The following is a 19,207-nucleotide window of genomic DNA, read 5'->3' on the forward strand; positions in this document are numbered from 1 at the left end:
ACTTTAAGTCGCATGGTGCATCTATCCCGTGACTTAAACTGGCCAATGAGGGGGGCTATCCATAGAGTGGCAGTCTACGGATACCTTAGCCACGGCCAATCCAAAATCACCGATATAAGCTCTCCGATAAAATGTTCTGCTCCAGCACTTCTATTCATAGGTTTGTTGGTTCACAATCCAACAAAGTAACCTACTGTTGCTGACTATTGTTCTATGTTTGAGTAACATCACTTGATCAAGCTTTTTCTAACAGTCCACACAACAAAAAAAGGATTAAAAGTATGGATGATTCGTGGTGATATCGTATCGGATCAATATCGTTATCAGCCAATATGCAAGGCTGCAATATCGGTGTTGGATCGGAAGTGAAAAAGTTGGATCGGGACATCCCTAATGCTGATATATACATAGATCCCCTCCCCCAAACCCTAATTCATGATGCATATTTACAGTATATCTCAACAGAAATAAGAGTTAAGGCTATGTTTAATGCAATGCCCGACTGGATGTATTCCACAAATAAATATCATATGTGTAAAATAAGACACCTTTAAGTAACAGAATAAGTACCATATTCCTTTTTATCAGGTTGTCTCAAACAACAGCACAAATCAGTATTTCAATATCTATGGAAAAACCAATACCAATGTAGACCCATATTATATTGTATGGCTAAACACGATAATAATAATGATAAATAATCAAATGGGATAAGAAGTAGATAATTAAAGAGACTAATCAACAGGCAAAATTGTCTACTGTCTGTGAACATTATTATTTCTAAATCAATGAGCCAAAGAGCAGCTGCTGTTTGAAGATAACAACAACATATGAACCTGTTGTGGTTGCCTCTACATAATCAAACAGTTCATGTTCAATGACAGACTCCCATTTAGTCCCAAATCCATCAAAAAAACAGTCCCAATGCTCGGAGCTGCTGCTAGCCTCCAGCTAACTGTAGCCTGGTTGTAGGCAGACATGGATGCCCGTTAACCGTGGGCTTCATCTCCACCACCGCCGTGTTTCATCTCTTTGTCGTCGTGCTGTGATTCGAGCAGAGCCGCTAATGCTGCCTGTCTGAGCCTCTCCTCCACAAAGAGCACCGAGCGGTGTCACGGATCAAGTGGTTCATCCGAATGGCTGGTGACTGACTTCTCTGCTTTCGTTTTTTGCCATCATAATAACATATTAAATAATACATAAGTTACCACATGTGTAATGTATGGACAAAATCAGTTGAAATTGTATAGTTTAAGAATGTAATTATTCTTTAATCTGCTTACGAAAACCTTGTTTACACCCGACCCTATTTACCATAAATTAATGCCCGGTTTGTTAGATGGTGAACGGCTAAAATTGAATATAAAAAAGCGAAATATGTTCAGTAAAACAACACAAACTATACGAAATAAATCATTCCCCCTGATATCTGCTTTAACCAGCAGCATCATTCAGAAGATGCGCCTCTGTTTCCTGGGTAACCAGTAGATCCATGACACCAACGGTAGCCGAGCGGGGACTGGCTTCGTCCACCCGCCGCTAACCTGCTACAGCTAACTCACTGTTTACTCAAGCACCTGTTAAACGTGAACACCAAACTGGTCAACGTGTGATACTATCGGCATCGATGTGAGTGTAGCGGTCAGTTGTCAGCAGCCCTGTGGTGAATAAAGGCGGACAGACGGACTGACGGTGCTGAGCTTACCTCCGTGCTGCGCCGCTGCCGCTGCTCACTGCAGCTGCTACTGTACAGGGCCTACTGCTGGGTCACGTGACTGTCACATGACCCGCGCCTTATCAACAACTCAGGTGTACTGCTCATGTGTTTTAAACTCACTCCCACACCGAGCATCCAAAGAAAACCTGGTTATTATACTATACCAGTGGTGGACAGTAACTAAGTACATTTACTTAAGTATTGTACCAGTTTTTTTTGAGTATCTGTACTTTACTTGAGTTCTGTTTTTGGGTATAGTTATTACTTTCACTCCACTGCTTTTGAAAGACCAGTGTACTTTTTTTTTCCTCTACTACATTTCTATAGATATCACCTCAACAGTTAAATAAGTTATCTTTTTTGGTCACACTTTATTTGAAGTTTTATACATAAGGCTGACATTACGCTGTTATTATCTGTCATTAGGATGAATACGGTGTCATGAAGGCTGTCGTTAAGTGTCGTTTGCTAAATTATGATATTCATATGCTTTTTAATCCATGGAACAGTGAGCGATCCTAAACCCCTAACTGTGTCTCGAACATTGGTTCCTTAAGGCTTAATCTAAAAATTAAAAACAATGAGCGTAAATTAAAGTTCAATCATTATTTTATTTAAATACCATGCATTTTTATGTGATGACTTCAATAGTAAGTAAATACGGTCTCCTTTGTAAAATGTAGCTTATTTTTGTCTCCTATTGTCAAAAGTGTGATAAAATGTCCTCTACAGCATAAAATTAATTCCTGTTTCAAGAAAAAATAGTATTTTATTGAGCAATGGTAGTGATAGTTTGTGTTAAATTTGTTAAAAAAAAAAAAATTTAAAAAAAAGCCCAAAAAAGAACGAGGAACATTTCCAGATTATATTTAAATAAATGGTTAAATCTTTCCAAGTACCCCTTGCAATGTGCTCTTGTACCCCTAAAGGTACACGTACCCCTGTTTGGGAACCACTGGGTTAGGGTAACGAGTTTTCTGACGTTTTAGAGACTCTGACATGAAAGCAGATATCACCCTCTAGTTCTGTCCTCACTTTGCAGTGGCTGCTGCCGTGAGTCCCTCCCCCGTCCCAAAGCGCTCACAGGTGGCTGCAGTGATCCCAGCTGCAGATCAGGGCAGACCCACACCACTCCACGCCCTCACTGCAAATTAATTGCGCATGTTCTCTCCACCTTGGATATGTTTGTCTAACGTTTACATGTGATTTATCCCATCTGTTATCACTCTCCCTCTGAAACTAGTATGTGGGGCGGACTGATGTCCCCCTTGTGTCCGCGCGGACCTCCGTGGAGTCCGTTCTTCGAGAGTATGTTTGGGGCCAAAAAAAAAAAACCTTACATACTGCAGCTTTAATATTTGTAAACACACAAGAAGATGTGATTTTATCAATGCATGAGCCGTCTTCATCCGCAAACACTATCATCTTACGTCCTATTGGTATACTCTGCCATGGGGAGACCCAAATTATGCAGGATAAAGTGGATAAAAGGGAAGAGTGAAGGAATAACTCTTTAACTCTATCTGAAGTCCAAAGGGGAAATAAATAGGTGATTCCAAATTTTTGACCGGAAGTGTAACATAATTATCAATAAGTGCAGTGTTATAACGATATCTCTGACTTTTATAACAAACCAAACCGTTTGAAAATCGATAGAAAATTGAGCAAGTTATGGTTATTTAAAAAATACATGCGCCACTACTACACAATGTTATGAGGAGGCGAGCTGACCGAGGCAAGATGGCCGCCAGTGCCGACAGGTCTATCTTCTTTATATATGTATGTCTATGGCGCCAACCGCCAGGATACCGACGAAGAAGAACAAGAAGCAGAAGAAGAAGAAGAAGAAAACATGGCGGCACCCATGGCGCTCAGGAAGGAGTTACTGTCGGTGACAAGGATATTAAGAGGGAATTTATACTTGGTAGGAAAACTGAAATCTCTGTTTTGACTTGTATTTAATGTTCACAATTCACACGACAATTTCTTTAGCGTTAGACAAAACGAAGGAGGTTGATAAGTTAGTTTAAAGGCTTTCTGCGTCGCATGATTTTAACATGTTTAATTTAATTCAATTTTTAGAGTTCGAGAAGCTTCACAGTCTGTTCAAGTAGCAGAAAGTGCAGCATAAACCGGTCAGTGTGACTTCATTCTCCTGTCTTAGCTTTTTATGTAACCTATTACTATAACTGTCAATACTCACCTATTAATGGTATATCTCTCATTTTAGCAGGTGTTACATCCCTCCCAGGAACTGTTTCCATTCAGCAGCGTCCTTGTTGTCCAATCAGTCATCAGTAAGTTTTCACTATTTTATAATTCATTACATATGCTTTAAAAAAGTCTTTTTAAGTGTTTATTTTCCTCATTTACAAAGAGTGTGTTCAAGCCTTTTCTTGTTTTATGTGTGTTTTCCCTTCAGGTCACGGTCACAGAGGAGCCTGACACGCTCTTTCAGAAAATCACAGTAAAGGTCAAAGGTCACGACAAAGCTGTGCTGGATAGCTATGAGTTCTTCACCACCATGGCGGCCAAAGAGCTGGGCATCACCATCAGCAAAGTGTGAGCAGTTACAGATAACGTTCGTAATTATTTGGAACAAAAACACTGACCAGTCTGAATTTTGTCCTAGTTTTAGATTAAAATGTAGTTTAACATGTGTATACCGTTACTTCATCCATCTTTCTGTTGATGTGGTGTTTGTTTTCAGTTTCTTTTAATTATTTTTACTTTGGTTTTCAAAAATAAAGCCTTCATTCCGCTTTCTATAGCAGAGATGGGCAACTGGGATCTCGGCTTAAGTGTGTAGCTTCCAAATATGACTCCAAAAACACACACAAAAAAAAATAACAAATACAAAGTAAAAAAAATAAAATATAATAAAGGACAGCAGAAATACACAAATTTACTCCAAAAACACATGACAACTACAAAACGAGACTAAAAATGACTCCAAAATAACAACAAATATGCACAAAATGACTCAACATATAATGCAATAACCAACTTACACAGAATGACAAATAAAAAATACAGACTCTAAAAACACACAAAACAGCCTTAAAAGGCACATAGAAACGAAATGTGCATAATGAGAGAGAAATATAATTAAAAATACACCAAAAATATAAAACAACTACAAAAACGGACTAAACCATTTATTGTTCCTGTTGCCCAGTCCTGTTCTATAGTTGTTAAACAATTTTTTTTTTTTTTTAGTGGAACAAATCCTAAATTATTTTAGATTATGTAAATTGTCTCCTTTATTATTCAGAATTTTGTTGCCCACTCTAGCAGACCCCTATGAGTGCAGAGCCAGCCCTGATTTCTTTGTAGTTGGTAGATATCAAAAACTATAAATTATTAGTTGATGATGCCAAAGATTTGCTAAACATCTAAACATCTTCTCTAATTGGTGGAGTTTCATTTCTTTTTCCTCTGATGCAGTTTTGAGCCTCCCAAGGACATAGAGAGGTTGACACTCTTGAAGTCGGTCCACATCTTCAAAAAGCACAGAGTCCAGTATGAGATGAGGACACACTACCGGTGCATTGAGGTAAGAGACGCTTTCTATGTTTTCGGCTATTTTAAAACACGAACAAACATTTTTACAGTTGTTTTAGAATGAAATAAACAAATGTGATCTTGAATTTACTTTAATTTTCTCAATTGAAAATGAAACATTTGACCAAAATTGACTATTTTTGTTTTTTTTTTATTTTTCATTGTGTTTGTAGCTGTTCCATATGACTGGCAGCACTGCACGGGTGTACCTTGAATATATTCAGAGGAACTTGCCTGAAGGCGTAGCTATGGAGGTGACAAAGGTAAGATGTAGTAATGTAATGCTACATAATAGGATTGCATTCTTGCATTCTAAATCATGTATCAGAGGAAATCTCTATATGTCAAATATTAAATAAGTCTGTTTTTACACTGTTATTGTAACACAAGGGGCTTTATTCTCCCGTACGCGGAAGTCGGACGGGACACTATTCTCCCCCTGTACTTAAGTCAGTCACTGCGTGCCTCCATCCCAGTTACGCACTCTGGGTGGAGCGGCCCTGAAATGTGGGCGTTCTTATTTAAATATGGCTTTACGCATATTCTCCAGTCTGCTTAAGTTTTTTTCCTCTTACACGTTTCTAACCCTGGAATAAGTGCAGCGTGCCGATAAGGTGAAATATTATATTGCACTAAAAGTATGGACTTAGTCACAATTTAAGCCACACACACTCATAATATTGCAGAAGAGACTGCCATGGGGTGGGAGGAGTCACACAAGCACGCCGTGCGTGCGTGCGCGCGCGCGCTTCAGCTCGTTACAATGACAGATGTCTGACTAACGTCCAACTATTTTAACACTGTGTACAATGTAAAGCCACAGTTTGTTCAACTACAAGAGTAAATAACAATTGAAACATTGATGGCAGATGATGATGATGATGATGATGACTAATGCACGCTGATTATTTTTGAATGCAGGAACGTAAGAAGTTAATATAATCAGGCTTTCCACACAAACAAACATTATTCTGGTGTTAATATGAGGGGAAAAAGAGAGATTTTAACTGTGGCTCAGACAGAAAAATGTGTCCAATCCTCAAACTGCAATAATCTGATCAATAATCTGATCAAATCAACCTGTTTTATTGTTTATCAACAAAGGAGTCTCAAATTAAAAGTGCCCTTTATCATTTTCATGGACTTCAATTACAAGCGGTGGGAAAACTCCATGTTCCGTAATTTCTAGACAGCCCAAAAATAATGACATCATGGCCCAGTCCGCCTCCTTTGCTTTAGACCGCCTTCATTCATTGACTACGTGGTTTTGGTTGATTTACGCGTGGTGGGCGTGTCAGGAACCTGGAGCGGAGAATACGAGCAGGAGAGAAGCGTGTAAAAAAGCGCTTTAATCCAGACGGGAGAATAGGGACCATGGTCACTAAATGACCATGAACGTCTTTTTTTCTTATTGTGCAACAACTTTTTTTAGAATGGACATTATTAATATTGGCAGTGGCATCATTTAGATTAATGTTGTGAATATTTTTCATTTGTGATCAGACTTCCATGGAGAAGGTTCCGAATCACATCCTTGAACCAATGTGGACGGACATCTCCACAGAGGACACGCCCAACCAGTGAAGACAGCTTTGCCCAACCAACACAATATTATTTAACTCCCGTGTTGATGAAAAAAATATGATATGAAAATAATGTCGTCTCAGTTCTATACCCAGTGTTTCATCAGTGGTTTGTCCTTTATTAAACTGTATTTAACCTCACTTTACTGGGTCTGTTTTCTATTATAAAGTCTAACTGAGGAGGTGTTGGGCTGAAATACTACAAACAAGAGTTTTTTTTCTTTTTCTTTATTTGAAAAATAGAAAAACAAAAGTGAAAAATACACAAAAAAAGGAGGTATTTATCAGTTCTTCATAACGGGTTAATGTGACCAGTCTGACTGAGATGTCATACTTGCACCTCTGGTTAGCTGATATAATGGCTAATGTCAGTTTTATTCAGAAATAATAAATAGAGTAGTTTTGTGACTCCAAGTCTAACAAAAATCTTCAATCATAAAACACAATTAAATAATATATAACATAAGACAGAAACGGGCAGAAAGAAGCAAAAATGTTTAAATGCTCAACATAAATCACATTCAACTTACCTTTCTTAGATAATACAAAATGAAATAAAAAAAAAAAACATTTAACTAAGTACACATAATTTAACCTCAAGAACAGACACACATCTTTGTTTTACTTCTAATCTTCCCTTTGCAAAATAAATACACATGAATCCCTTAGAATTGTTGGGTTTTTTCTTTCCTATTATGAATTTTATATTTTGATCAGTGCATTGAAATGACTTTGTTGTAATTTGCGCTATACAAATATGTATGAATAAAGTTGAATTGTATTGTATTTGCTGGTCTGTTGAGAGAAGTATTTTTGAACACCTTCTGGAAGAGCATTTATTTTAGCTTTGTTCGGTTATTTTAACTTTAAATTTCATAAGTTTAGATTTGAACAAATAATGGATGTGTATGTATGCAGAGGTGAAAAGTACTCAAGTTACTGTAATTGAGTTGCTTTTATGGGGACTTTTTGGAGTGTATTCATGAGTCTGTAATTTTACTTGTACTTAAGTACGTTTAAAGAAGTAAAGTCATTTGTAACATTTCTACACCCAACCATTACTGAGGAAATGATTATGCATTATATCATAGCCGACCAATCAGATTAAACATAATGCACGGTGCCAAAACAGCACTGAATGCTGGTTATTTTCTCAGTTTTAGAGTTCATAAATGTAGTTATACTTAGAACCTAATCATTTAGAATTTAATTCATTGCTGTTAAAAAAGAATTGTAAATTTGGACAAACCTTTGGTCTCTTCCTTCTTAAATTTATACATGAGATGTTTACTGTATGCAAGGGAATTTATTACTAAGAATAAACGTGGGGGAGGACTATTTTATTGAGCAATTATTTACTTGTACTTGAGTATTTTATGTATGAAGTAACAGTACTTCTACTTGAGTATGATATATCAGAACTCTTTACACCTCTGTGTGTCTGGTCATAATATTCTGCTTTGTTTATCAATTGTATGGCTTTTTTTTTTTTTTTTTTTTTTTTTGAAAAGGTGAAATTATGGAGACTGGTGTGTGTTTACAGATGCAGCTACTGGTTAATTATCTTCTGTATGTTGCTGCTCCATGGCTCCAACTCACTGGTTCCTGGAAGACATTGTCCTTGTTTCAGGGGTTAAGGACACAGGGGGGGGGGGGACGCTCACCTTTATGAGTGAAGGGTGGACCCTCGTCTGTCACGCTTCAGGTGAAGAAGGTGGAGGAGGGAGGGGGGATGGGGTATGTGGGGGAGGCCCGGGTTCTCTACTGTCTCCTCCTTTAGGAGACAACAACCAGTCAGTCTGATACAAACATCTACAGAAGGTGCTAAAGAGGAAGCAGCATGTAGCTTCAGACAAAGCTAACAGTCCAATCCCTGTCTGAACCACTGACATGAACCCCTCAAACGAAAAATATCCCATTCTCACATGTCAAATGTAAACCCACAAAATACGGGGATGGGTGGGTGGTTATGTATATATATATATATATATATATATATATATATATATATATATATATATAAAAGAATTAATGGAAATGTCATGAACAGTACATAATCATTATACTCTCATTTCTGTCAACATTTCTAAATAAATAGAATATATAAAAAAAAGAAAACCCAATTTAGTAGTTAATCATAGTTTCTATGCTTTTTGTTATTAAAAAACATATTTTTTTAGTCATTAAAGGACAAATAAACAATTCTCTAATTTAGGGGTCCAGTGTTAAGCTATTTTTCACACAACTCCATTTGTTCTAAGAACCCCAACAACATAGTATTTGAGGTTTATTTCCCCAACAACTTAAATAACATAATAATGTAATGTCATACACAACGTAGCCCTACAGCACAAATCTGGCTCTTTAGACCAGTGGTTCCCAACCAGGGGTAGGTGTACCCCTAGGGGTACTTGAACACATAGTAGGGGGTACTTGGAAACATTGATGAATCTATTACCAACATGCTGAGTAACTTTTAAGCCTATTTCAGACACTGTACATGATCATCCAACATCTTTTCCACCTGTTGACAATAAACAACATTAATGAAATAAACAATATTGTGGCCTTAATATCCTACTAAATTGTTATTAATATGTTATGCACAATACAAAAAATTGAGGTAAATATATTCTCTGATATACAATAATTGTCACGCACAAATTCATATTTAGTGAGCGTTAAACGTACAGGTTGACATTTTCAAGTTGTAGGAGATTTCAGAGGCCAACATGTTAACAACATGTAAATAAAACAAATTGGAGTGACAAAGGGGTTTTTCTAATCTGAAGAGAGGCCTCGGGGGGCACATGAGACAGAAAAGGTTGTGAAACACTGCTTTAGACCATCATATTTGGCTTCCAGGTGAAAGTTAAAATTTATTGTCCAGATTACCAAATAATTCAGTTGTAAATAAATCAGCTAGGATATCTCAGATTATATCTAAATATACAAGTTCAATGTATATTCCACAATATTTAGAGAGAGACAATTTTTGCATGCTTTTTTTCCCCCATGACTGCAGTCATTTTAAATTTGAAATTGTTCAAAAAAGTCAATTTCCTGTCTAGAGATACGTTAAACGTAGCCATAGCCCCCAGGCCTGTGTTGTCACCATGTTAGGATGGCTGAATGGGTTCTTCCTTCTGCTGACGTGGGTTCAAATCCCACTTTTGACAGATCACTTTAACATATTTAAGATGGCAAATTCCACCTTTAAAAGTACATATACGACAAAAATAAACATTTTAGGGTTAGGGCTACAATAAAAGGGGGGTAGCTAAAAATAAATATGAGCTAAACTTTAAGTCACGTGGTGCATCTATCACGTGACCTAAACTGGCCACTGATAGGCGCTGCATACATAGAGTGACAGTCTATGGATATGTTTAACGTATCCATAGCCATTATTTAACACAATTTCCACAAATTAAATAAAAATTGGTCACTAAATTAATGAAATTTGACTGATATGTCACTTGTTGCTAGGATATTGTTGGCGCCTTACATACTTTATGTATGATTTATAATACATCGTGTAAAGTACAAACATGGGTACATTAATCAATGTTTTTTTTATTTCTATTCACATACCGCTATGACAATTTGTGTTCCCCTATATTAAACTGCAGTGTTAGTTTTACCTGTGAGGTAGTTTGAGAGGGAGGAGCTCACATTCTTATGGGGTAGGAGGAGCCAGGATTGTCAGGAGGAGGAGTTTCCACCTTATGATGTATTATTGGGGGATAAATTCAACTCGCCCGTTTGGAGCTGACTTTTTACAAAATGTGGAATAACAAGGGAGGGAGGAAACAGAACTTTATCAACTTTGGTCACTATAGCAAAACCATTATAAAGTGATTTTATAATACTGCCCCTTTAAAGAAAACATCAATGCCTGCTCACATTGAACTTTAATTTTGAAAATTTCCCATTTCTTCACAATTAGCAAAGCAGAAGCACGTTAAACTCGTGATGTTTAATGTTCAGCAAATGTAATGCAAAGGTTACAATGCAAATCTCTTTTTTTTTTTTTTTTTTAAGTTACTGCTACTTTTAGCCATTGATTAAGCACAAATATAAAATGACACTCCAATTCTGCCCTTTCAAAATAAAATCCTTCATAAATATCTGATAGAAAATGTACGGTTACATTCCGTCTTTTCCCTTAAAACATTGAACACGTTTAATATGATCACGCTACTAGTGACATTTTTCTTGTCAAATGTTGCTGAATATGTCACAAACATTATTGACAGCTTTTCCACCCCCCCCAAAAAAAAGAGGAAGAAGCTGAGTTTATTTTATCGTTTATTATTTTTTATCTCAAATATTCTTGGTGAAACACATTTACAGGTTCACAAATGTTGTTTTTTTCCTCCCCCAAATCACAGTAAATATAAAAGTAACACTTCAATAACTAAACACAGCAGATATGGACTTTCTTATCCTTCACCTAGGCAAATACAAATAGAATTGACTTTTGATAAGAAAATACATTTAGATAGATAATATACTGTATGCTTCATTACTAAATCTTACTAATTATTTTTTATATATATAAATGCACAATAGATAACTAATGACAAACAGGAATTGATTCTAGCTGCACATGTAGGGTATTAAATAATGCATTTCATTAATTGATCTTTACATTATTAGGTTGTAGGTCATTTTATGAGTCCTTTGTTGTCAATGGAGTAGAGACTATAAACCCAAACAGTTGGTCACAGATGTTTCAAATGAACTCAAGTGTTCTGCAGACTCTTTGCATCACACACAGTTCACGAGCGTTCTGGTTCTACGACGTGCTTTTGAGGTCTGATATTTGTTTAGCGTGTGCTGTCCTTGTTAATGGTTGTTTAGGGAGAGTTGTGTTAAAAGCGTCGGCCTGGCCACCTCTGGCCTCTGCCAGGGAGGAGAGGGTGAGACGGAGGAGAAACCGGTCCATTGTGGTAGCTGTGTAAAAGGATAAGATCACATATGGGATTCTTGGTTTTGGCCACCAGGGGGCACAATCTGTTCCAGAACATTTGTGGTACCAAAAGAGAACCTTTTAAAGTAACTCCTGCTTTATTATTTCTACTTGACGGACCCATGAAATGTAGTTATAGAGGAAACTATATTTGAAATATTGAGGAAAGAGTGGAATAAAAGGATAGAAAGAACATGTGAACACAGACATGTTCAAAGTAAATAGACACATATTTACAAATTTGTCAAAAAAAGTGCCGATTCACAGGCATTTTCTTACTAAACGTGCAATCACTGGCAATATTTTGTACATTTTAGTGCTTAAAGATGAAGATGTTGATGTTTTACATTAAAGACAACAACAATGAAATACTTACCCTCTGGGGCCGAAGGGGTGGAAGAGTCGTGGAGGTCCAGAGGGAGGCATGCCAAGGCCCAGGGGGTGAGGGGGGCGCCTCATAAAACCAGGGTGCCTGAGAGGAGGGGGTGTAGGTGGCCTATGTCTGAATGGACAGAAAGAAAATACATTAATCACAGCAGATGTAGTGCAGTTGTTATCAATCACTAGAGCAGATTTTGCACCTGTGATGGAAAAAAACAGCACACGCACGCACGTCCGCGCACATGCAGAGACAGACAGGAATATACACACAATATGTCTGAAAATACACACATAGCTTGATGAACCCTTTGATTAGAGCAGAATCTGCTTTTTTATAGAAGCACAGAGTCACAAACAACACAGCAGCAGAGGCCAGCTTCACACGGAGCTGTCAATCAATGCTCACTGAGGGCTGTGAGAGCAGGAAACCCGCCTCTCAGTTTTTACTGGAGAAGCTGTCATTCAACCCTAAGTGGGCAGTCACTCTGACATTTTACAACTAAATACACAAAATTAAGTTGGACTAGAATCAATCAACAGCACTACCTAATATACAAATACACATGTACAGTATTCATCTGAAAAAAGTGGGTTTGGGGATTAGTTTCACCAACCTTAATTATGAACCAAGATATACATTTTTTATAATTTCGCTAGTGACAAAAGATAGGGATTTTATTTATTTTTTAAAATGATCCAGAATCAGTATCCGGATCCTCTCCAAAATGTTATGAAATCTTACTATATGTAAGGTCTATCTTTGGTTAAAATTTTGTCAAAATCTGTGTCGTAGTTTATGAGATAAACAAATGAATAAATATTACCTCCTTAGCTCAGGTAAACATGGTTAATATTTCCCTCACACTACCCTGATGTTTGGTATATCACATTTCATTTAATAATGAAATAATTTACTGCCTGAACTGGGTGTTGTCATGACTACAAGAGAGTGGGCGTGTCCAGATGAATGAGTGTGTTACCTGGGCGGAGGAGGAAAGGGGCCTCTGAAGTGTAAGGGAGGAGGAGGAGGAGGAGGGCCCATCCCCCATGGACCTCCTCGCCCTCTGTGACCTCCAAAGTCTGGGTATGGCTGCATCCTTCCTGTTCCTCTGTGAATAAATGAGACTTATCTAAACTTTCTGATAACTTTTCAGAAACAGTTGTTCATACTTCCATAAATAAGGACCTTATTGGTAAAAATCCATTCATGGCTCCATTCGTCCCTCGACCCCTCACATGTCCAGGTGGACCAAAGCTTTTAATCACTCCACGACCACCATGACCACCTCCTCGAAGCGCGCCCCATCCTCTACCTCCACCTCTGACCCCACGACCCCTGCTATAGGACAGGACGACAAACTCATCTTCCTCCCCCTCCTCACCTCATCAAGAGAGCTTCACATACATCATGTGACCATAGATGACCGACCTGGATTTGGTTTCTATCACAGGGTTCTCTGATTCAACTTTGGAAGATTTTGGAATTTCTGTGGATTTTTCTTTTGTGTCTGAGTCCATCTGCAATCACAAAGCAGCTATTATTGTTTAAAGAGTAAATGAATTATTCTGACATTTTCACATTTTAAATGGATTGACATTTAAATCTGTTCATGAAGGTGCAAACAGTACAACACAATCATATATATATATATATATATATATATACATATATGATTGTGTTGTACTGTTTGCACCTTCATGAACAGATCAAATAATAACAATAAAATAACAACAATAATTATAATAATTATATATATATATATATATATATATATATATATATATATATATTAATAAATATAACAAATGTCTATTTTTATTTTCTCCATCGAACTCTAATAATTTATGTGTTATATTAAGACAAACTACAACGGGTGCATCCAGAAATGTAATAACTAGGAATGTTTTTTAGCTTTAAAACAACCAGTTAGAGGCACTGGGCTAATAAAAGTAATAAAATACACCAGTACATCCTGTGCTCCAGCACTTAGACGGACCCACTGAACGTCGCTGCCTGATTAATATTAGCTCCTTTTATCTCTCAGTGCTGCGTTTATAGACTAAATCCTGGACCAAATCTGGCTCACGTAAAACATCTAAATATTGTGAAATACAAACAATTTGAACGTCTCGTTTATAATACAAGAATAAAATGTTATAATTATGTGTAGATAGTGAATAGACGCTTATCAGTCAGGCAAAAAAAGGGGCGACCCTGTGCTCTTTTCCTTTAAAATCAGGTCCGACTTACTTTAAAAGCCGTCGCAGTAGATTTATAAAGCCATTGATATACTTCTTATAACCTTGAAAAAATTAATTTACAAAAAAAATTCAGTATATCTACAGCTTCGCCAGGTTTGACATGGCGGCTTAATCAGAAATCCGTCACAAGTCTTTAGGAAGGACGACCTACTGCTAGCCCCGCCTACCAAAACAAACCCTGGGTTTGCATTGGCTGAACGGCACCCTCATTTACTTACGTTGACGAATCCGACATTCTGATTGGTGGAAATTACTGACCTAATACGAATCTTTGGTCCATAAACTAGTTGCTTTACTCGAGTCTGCCTTCATGGATGCTTTACCTGTGGATATATATTTGACATTTTTGATAGCAGGTTCTACATTAAAGAGACATGTAAATACATTTCAATATTTATAACAATATTTAAAAATACGAAGTTATTTATGTCTAGTTGTTGAAATATATTTTTAATTGTTTTTCCCCCAAAGGTCTCTGCCAGCTCTCTGCATAAAATCTAATAAATAAAAATAAAAACATTGATCCAAGTGTGCTGAACCTCTTTTTGAAATTCAGATTAAAAAGATTTTAAAAAAATGACTTCCATGGGAAAACTGTGAGCCATATATTGTGGAGTTCTATGTTTTATGTATTTGAAGGAGCTGAGATGTCTACAATTGACTTATTTGATAATTTACTCAATGATTTACTCACTCTCTCCAAATTCCCAAATTCAATAAAACTCCACCAAATGACAATATTGAATCGCATTTTTTCCAAAACCCAAAACATTCTGACAAATTACATTGTAAATTTTGAGAATATTACTTACAAATTCAATGATTTTTCAAAATTTAACTTATTGTTTAATATTCAGGACATTGTAAGTGATTTATTTATTTTTTGGTCCAGCTCACTTGATATCAAACTGGGTCTTATGTGGCCCCTGAACTAAGATGTGTTCTAAAGAGCCGGATTTGGCTCCTGGACCTTGGGTGCAATACGTGCCAAAGTGGAACAGTTAATAAAAAAAATTCAAATATATATATAGAGGCCTAACCCATTGTGTGATTTTCATCATAATTTTTCTTTCAATTTTATAAATAAAAAAATATAGATTGAGGTTTATAATTTATGTAATATAAAGATCAGACAAGGTCAAATATACTAGGAAACACCTAAGACAATCACAGCCCTCTAAAAAGCTTGAACATTATTCATTTTGACTAAACATTCAATTTGTATATCAATGCTGTCAGTCCACTCATCTCCATGACAACATGCAACTCCAAATAAAGTGAACAGATAAAAGATTCAAATGCAGAAATGCACTAAAATATCCATTAAGTTAAATACCTTAAGTTATATCACTAATTAAATAGTTTATACTTAAAGTGATAGACAAAGTTGCACTAACTTAATTATGTCAAGTTAGTGAACATGTTTTTTTATTTTTGAGTACCTTTAACTAATAATTTGTAAGTAAATGGAAGTATATTTGTTTTATAAGTAAGCATATATATGCTTACTTATAAACAAATATATTTCACAAAAAGGCAACTTAAATACAACTTAGTAGAATCACTGTATGTAATTACATGCTAAGAATGATAAAGTTCTATTCTTTCAAACAGGGATTATTTAAGAATAAACTTAATTCATGTAGCGTGTTAATTTATCTATTACAGTAGCCAGTCATTCAACCTTTTAAGTTCTTGAAAATTATGACTTTTAATTTAATCAACTTAAAGGCAATCGATTGCCTTAATCTTTTTTGGTTTTCTGGGAACTTATTTGGGTTTACAGTGTACAGAAGTATGTGAAACACATGCACAACCCTCCACAATCACGTGCACGGGCATCTTTAATCAACCAAATATTAATATGAGTGACAACCACCATCAGGCTCAAAAAACAGCAAGCTTGTGTTGTATCTTCATTTTCTCTTGCTTTATTTTGACCTGTCACATATTTATCCTTTGTTCAATATTGCTTTATGTATATGCAATTAATCTCTCCTCTCTGTATACTGCGTTCTAATAATACACAACACTATTAACACAATAATAATAAAAACAAAGTGATAAAAAACAACAACAATCTGCTACATTTTAGGCTACAACATAGACAAACTCAATATTAATTTATATTAACTTCAATACAACTAAATGTGTTTGAAATCAAGGGCAAACCACCAACTAAACAAACAAAACAACAACAATGAGTGATCTCTACAAATTGTAAAATCAATTGTTTAAAACACTTCTATGTAAGACTGAACACACAATTCATCCACAATCAGCCCAATGCACAACACATGTAAAGAATATTTACATCAGATCCCAGTTTGCAGACAAAAACCAGGAAAAGCGCAGTGGTAAAGTCCTGGATGCGACCTTCATTTAGTCCAGATGTGGTGCAGTAGTTGGTGCGTAAAAGCAGTCCACTGCGCGCCCTTTACGCACGACTCAGGATGTCCGACAGCTTGTTGATGTACTCGATGGTGTATTTGAGTGTTTGTATCTTGGTCAGAGGCTGGCCCTCTTTGCTGTAGTCTGCAGGCAGGTAGTCTCGGAGCTGGTGCAGGGCCTCAGCCAGGCTCCTCATCCTCATCTTCTCCCTCTCACTGGCCTTCATGCGTCTCTTGGTGGACATCTTGGGCTTGCTTTGCCTGTGTCCCGCTGGACTCGCTCGACTCGAAGCAGCCAGGTAGAAACCAGTGATCTCCCGATGATGCTCTCCGGTAAAGCACATCTCCGGAGAGGAGCACACGGAATCCACGGAGGACTCGGTGTGTTTGTCTCCAAACGCGCCGTCGTGGTGCTTCCACTCAGCCAGCATTTGGTCTGTAAGGCCCTCCAAGTCCATGTCAGGGATCCAGGCCACCGTGCAGAGGGGATGACATCTGAATCACACGCAGTTTGTGTCAAAGGGGATTTTGGTGGTGGTGTTTTTATAGACACTGCAGCTCCTGTGGGTTCACAGCACAGGCGAGAGAAGTTCAAAGAAAGGCCCAAAGTGCCAAAATGCGCCTTTCCAGAAGGACGTCGTTAGTTATCACTGGGGTGTGAATAAGGCTAAATAGACTTTTAACGTGATTGAAAGAAAAATAATTAGATTCCTTTTGTGGGAAATGGCTCTTTAAAGTCTGCCCCACGACAATTGTCAGTGTGATGCGAGCTGTTTAATGAAGCTGCAGGGATGCTGTTATATAGTTACAGGCCTGTATGTCCTCAGATAGGAATCAAACACCATCAACACCAACAGGAAATTATAACCAATTAAAGCAACTATTTTTGTTTTATTTGGAGATGCATGGGATCAATATTTCCACGATATAAAAATAATTATTACCACAGCAGCTTGGCTCCATCGGCTTTTCCACTCAGTCCATGCCAAACTATAATAGATATATATATATTTTTTTATTATTTATTTATTTAACACTTTCAAACTGTTGTCCTCCATGCATCACCTCTTATTGTGGATAAATCAAAGGTGCTGCATGTGCTACAGGGCAGTGTTGCTATTTGAGTAAAGGATGCAGCTGTCACCAAGCTCCTGCCAGACCTTTCATGTCTGAAAAGGTGTGAGGCCTCACTGGTGATCAAGGGTAGCCACACTGGTGAGCTGTAAAACCAGCAGCTCAGTCTCTGCGAGGTGATACTATACTGATCCTAATGCTGCTGCAAACCTGTGCTCATTTCTGCTAATCCACAGCAGGATCCCACACTTTACAAACCGGATTACAAGTGTCTTTTAAAGCGTTGCATTCTACCCATCATGGTTGCAGCTCACTGCAGGATTACGAGTTTTCACAAACATCTGGTAGCTGTCATCCAAAATATGATCTGATTTATAGGCCATTACCTTAATAATCAATTCATATAATTGGAATGGGTTTAAATAAGAGCACTTGGAGAACGCAAACATCCACAAAGTTCAAAATCTCTCATTCTGGACCAGATCATCATTCACACTTGAAAGCCATGTAAGGAAGTTCTATCCTCGTTATTAATAATACAGTAAGTCCAAATGTATGGGCACACCCATAAGAAAAATAGTCCTGATGAAATGTGCAATCTGGAAGCGATCCTTGGCGTAATGGAAGAACCAACCTGACATAACTGAGTCAAATTTCATAAACATCAGTCAATTACGACCTGAGATATGAAGTTTTGAAATTTCACCAATAATGAGATATTAGGGATGGAAGTGTGCACTGCCATGAATCCGACGATACGATTCACGATATGATATATCCCAATACATTCTACATCACGATATATCACAATATCAATAATTACAAATGTCACCTTTACAAGTACATACAGTACATCTATCAAAGTGTACAGTAGGTTTTATAAAAATAAAGTGCAATCAACTTCTAAGCTAAAATGCATTGAGTAAGGTAGTTTAATAAGGTGTGATGTTGTTCACTGACACCTAGTGACGGTGTTTACGTGCTATGCATATGTTAGCGTCGTGAAGTGTGTTTTTTCCCCTAAAAAAACATGATTAAAAAAAATTCAATTGGGACATTTTTTTGAACAGATACGATAATCGCGCGGTAAACGTTGCGATTTATCGCTGAATTGATTTTTTCTTACACCCTGAAAAGATATGCATTTTTTTTCCCCAAACTGATCCAGAATCAGTTTATTGATCCTGATCCCCTCCAAACATGAAGGGCATCTTTCAATCTTGATAACTATGGGTGTTGAAAAAAAAAAAATCGATTCAAA

At 37.0% G+C, this 19,207-nt stretch overlaps 4 protein-coding genes across 7 annotated transcripts in view; 1 reads left to right on the top strand and 3 right to left on the bottom strand.

Moving 5' to 3' along the window:
* The window catches only part of tulp4a (TUB like protein 4a), a 42,760-nt gene extending 41,002 nt beyond the window's left edge, over positions 1 to 1,758 (bottom strand). The window contains 1 exon segment of the mRNA XM_028439545.1: positions 1,706 to 1,758. The gene's annotated coding sequence lies outside the window, so the exon portion shown is untranslated.
* A 1,721-nt stretch (positions 1,759 to 3,479) lies between these two features.
* On the top strand, positions 3,480 to 7,005 carry mrps10 (mitochondrial ribosomal protein S10). Of its 2 annotated transcripts, none has more exons than XM_028439831.1 (7): positions 3,480 to 3,641; positions 3,800 to 3,852; positions 3,948 to 4,014; positions 4,140 to 4,279; positions 5,165 to 5,273; positions 5,455 to 5,544; positions 6,785 to 7,005. In XM_028439831.1, exons 1-7 carry the CDS (start codon positions 3,495 to 3,497, stop codon positions 6,863 to 6,865), a joined length of 687 nt encoding a protein of 228 aa, XP_028295632.1. In that variant the 5' UTR covers positions 3,480 to 3,494; the 3' UTR covers positions 6,866 to 7,005. The 2 variants fall into 2 exon arrangements, with proteins under 2 accessions (XP_028295632.1, XP_028295633.1); XM_028439832.1 differs by having other exon boundaries at positions 3,951 to 4,014.
* A 1,339-nt stretch (positions 7,006 to 8,344) lies between these two features.
* On the bottom strand, positions 8,345 to 14,630 carry LOC114457875 (neural Wiskott-Aldrich syndrome protein). 3 transcript variants are annotated; one of them, XM_028439998.1, is made up of 6 exons: positions 14,472 to 14,630; positions 13,650 to 13,738; positions 13,407 to 13,559; positions 13,201 to 13,329; positions 12,216 to 12,341; positions 8,345 to 8,638 (listed from the first exon to the last, which is right to left on the bottom strand). In XM_028439998.1, exons 2-6 carry the CDS (start codon positions 13,736 to 13,738, stop codon positions 8,626 to 8,628), a joined length of 510 nt encoding a protein of 169 aa, XP_028295799.1. In that variant the 5' UTR covers positions 14,472 to 14,630; the 3' UTR covers positions 8,345 to 8,625. The 3 variants fall into 3 exon arrangements, with proteins under 3 accessions (XP_028295799.1, XP_028295798.1, XP_028295800.1); XM_028439997.1 differs by lacking the exon at positions 8,345 to 8,638 and adding an exon at positions 11,253 to 11,823; XM_028439999.1 differs by lacking the exons at positions 8,345 to 8,638; positions 13,407 to 13,559; positions 13,650 to 13,738 and adding an exon at positions 11,256 to 11,823.
* A 2,275-nt stretch (positions 14,631 to 16,905) lies between these two features.
* On the bottom strand, positions 16,906 to 17,330 carry msgn1 (mesogenin 1). The gene has a single exon (XM_028440216.1). It carries the CDS (start codon positions 17,328 to 17,330, stop codon positions 16,920 to 16,922), a length of 411 nt encoding a protein of 136 aa, XP_028296017.1. The 3' UTR covers positions 16,906 to 16,919.
* Positions 17,331 to 19,207: the final 1,877 nt, after the last annotated feature.

Source organism: Gouania willdenowi, chromosome 24, assembly GCF_900634775.1.
Source record: "Gouania willdenowi chromosome 24, fGouWil2.1, whole genome shotgun sequence".
NCBI lineage: Eukaryota > Metazoa > Chordata > Actinopteri > Blenniiformes > Gobiesocidae > Gouania > Gouania willdenowi.

Bases quoted from the DNA above. Each gene is read 5' to 3' on its own strand.
- mrps10 (XM_028439831.1), top strand. From the start codon at position 3,495: ATGTATGTCTATGGCGCCAACCGCCAGGATACCGACGAAGAAGAACAA. The intron at 3,642-3,799 runs GTAGGAAAACTG...TTCAATTTTTAG, and splicing joins TAAGAGGGAATTTATACTTG to AGTTCGAGAAGCTTCACAGT. The intron at 5,274-5,454 runs GTAAGAGACGCT...TTGTGTTTGTAG, and splicing joins CACACTACCGGTGCATTGAG to CTGTTCCATATGACTGGCAG.
- LOC114457875 (XM_028439997.1), bottom strand. From the start codon at position 13,738: ATGGACTCAGACACAAAAGAAAAATCCACAGAAATTCCAAAATCTTCC. The intron at 13,330-13,406 runs GTCCTTATTTAT...ATTTATTCACAG, and splicing joins AATGGATTTTTACCAATAAG to AGGAACAGGAAGGATGCAGC. The intron at 11,824-12,215 runs GTAAGTATTTCA...CCTTTTACACAG, and splicing joins CACCCCTTCGGCCCCAGAGG to CTACCACAATGGACCGGTTT.
- msgn1 (XM_028440216.1), bottom strand. From the start codon at position 17,330: ATGGACTTGGAGGGCCTTACAGACCAAATGCTGGCTGAGTGGAAGCAC.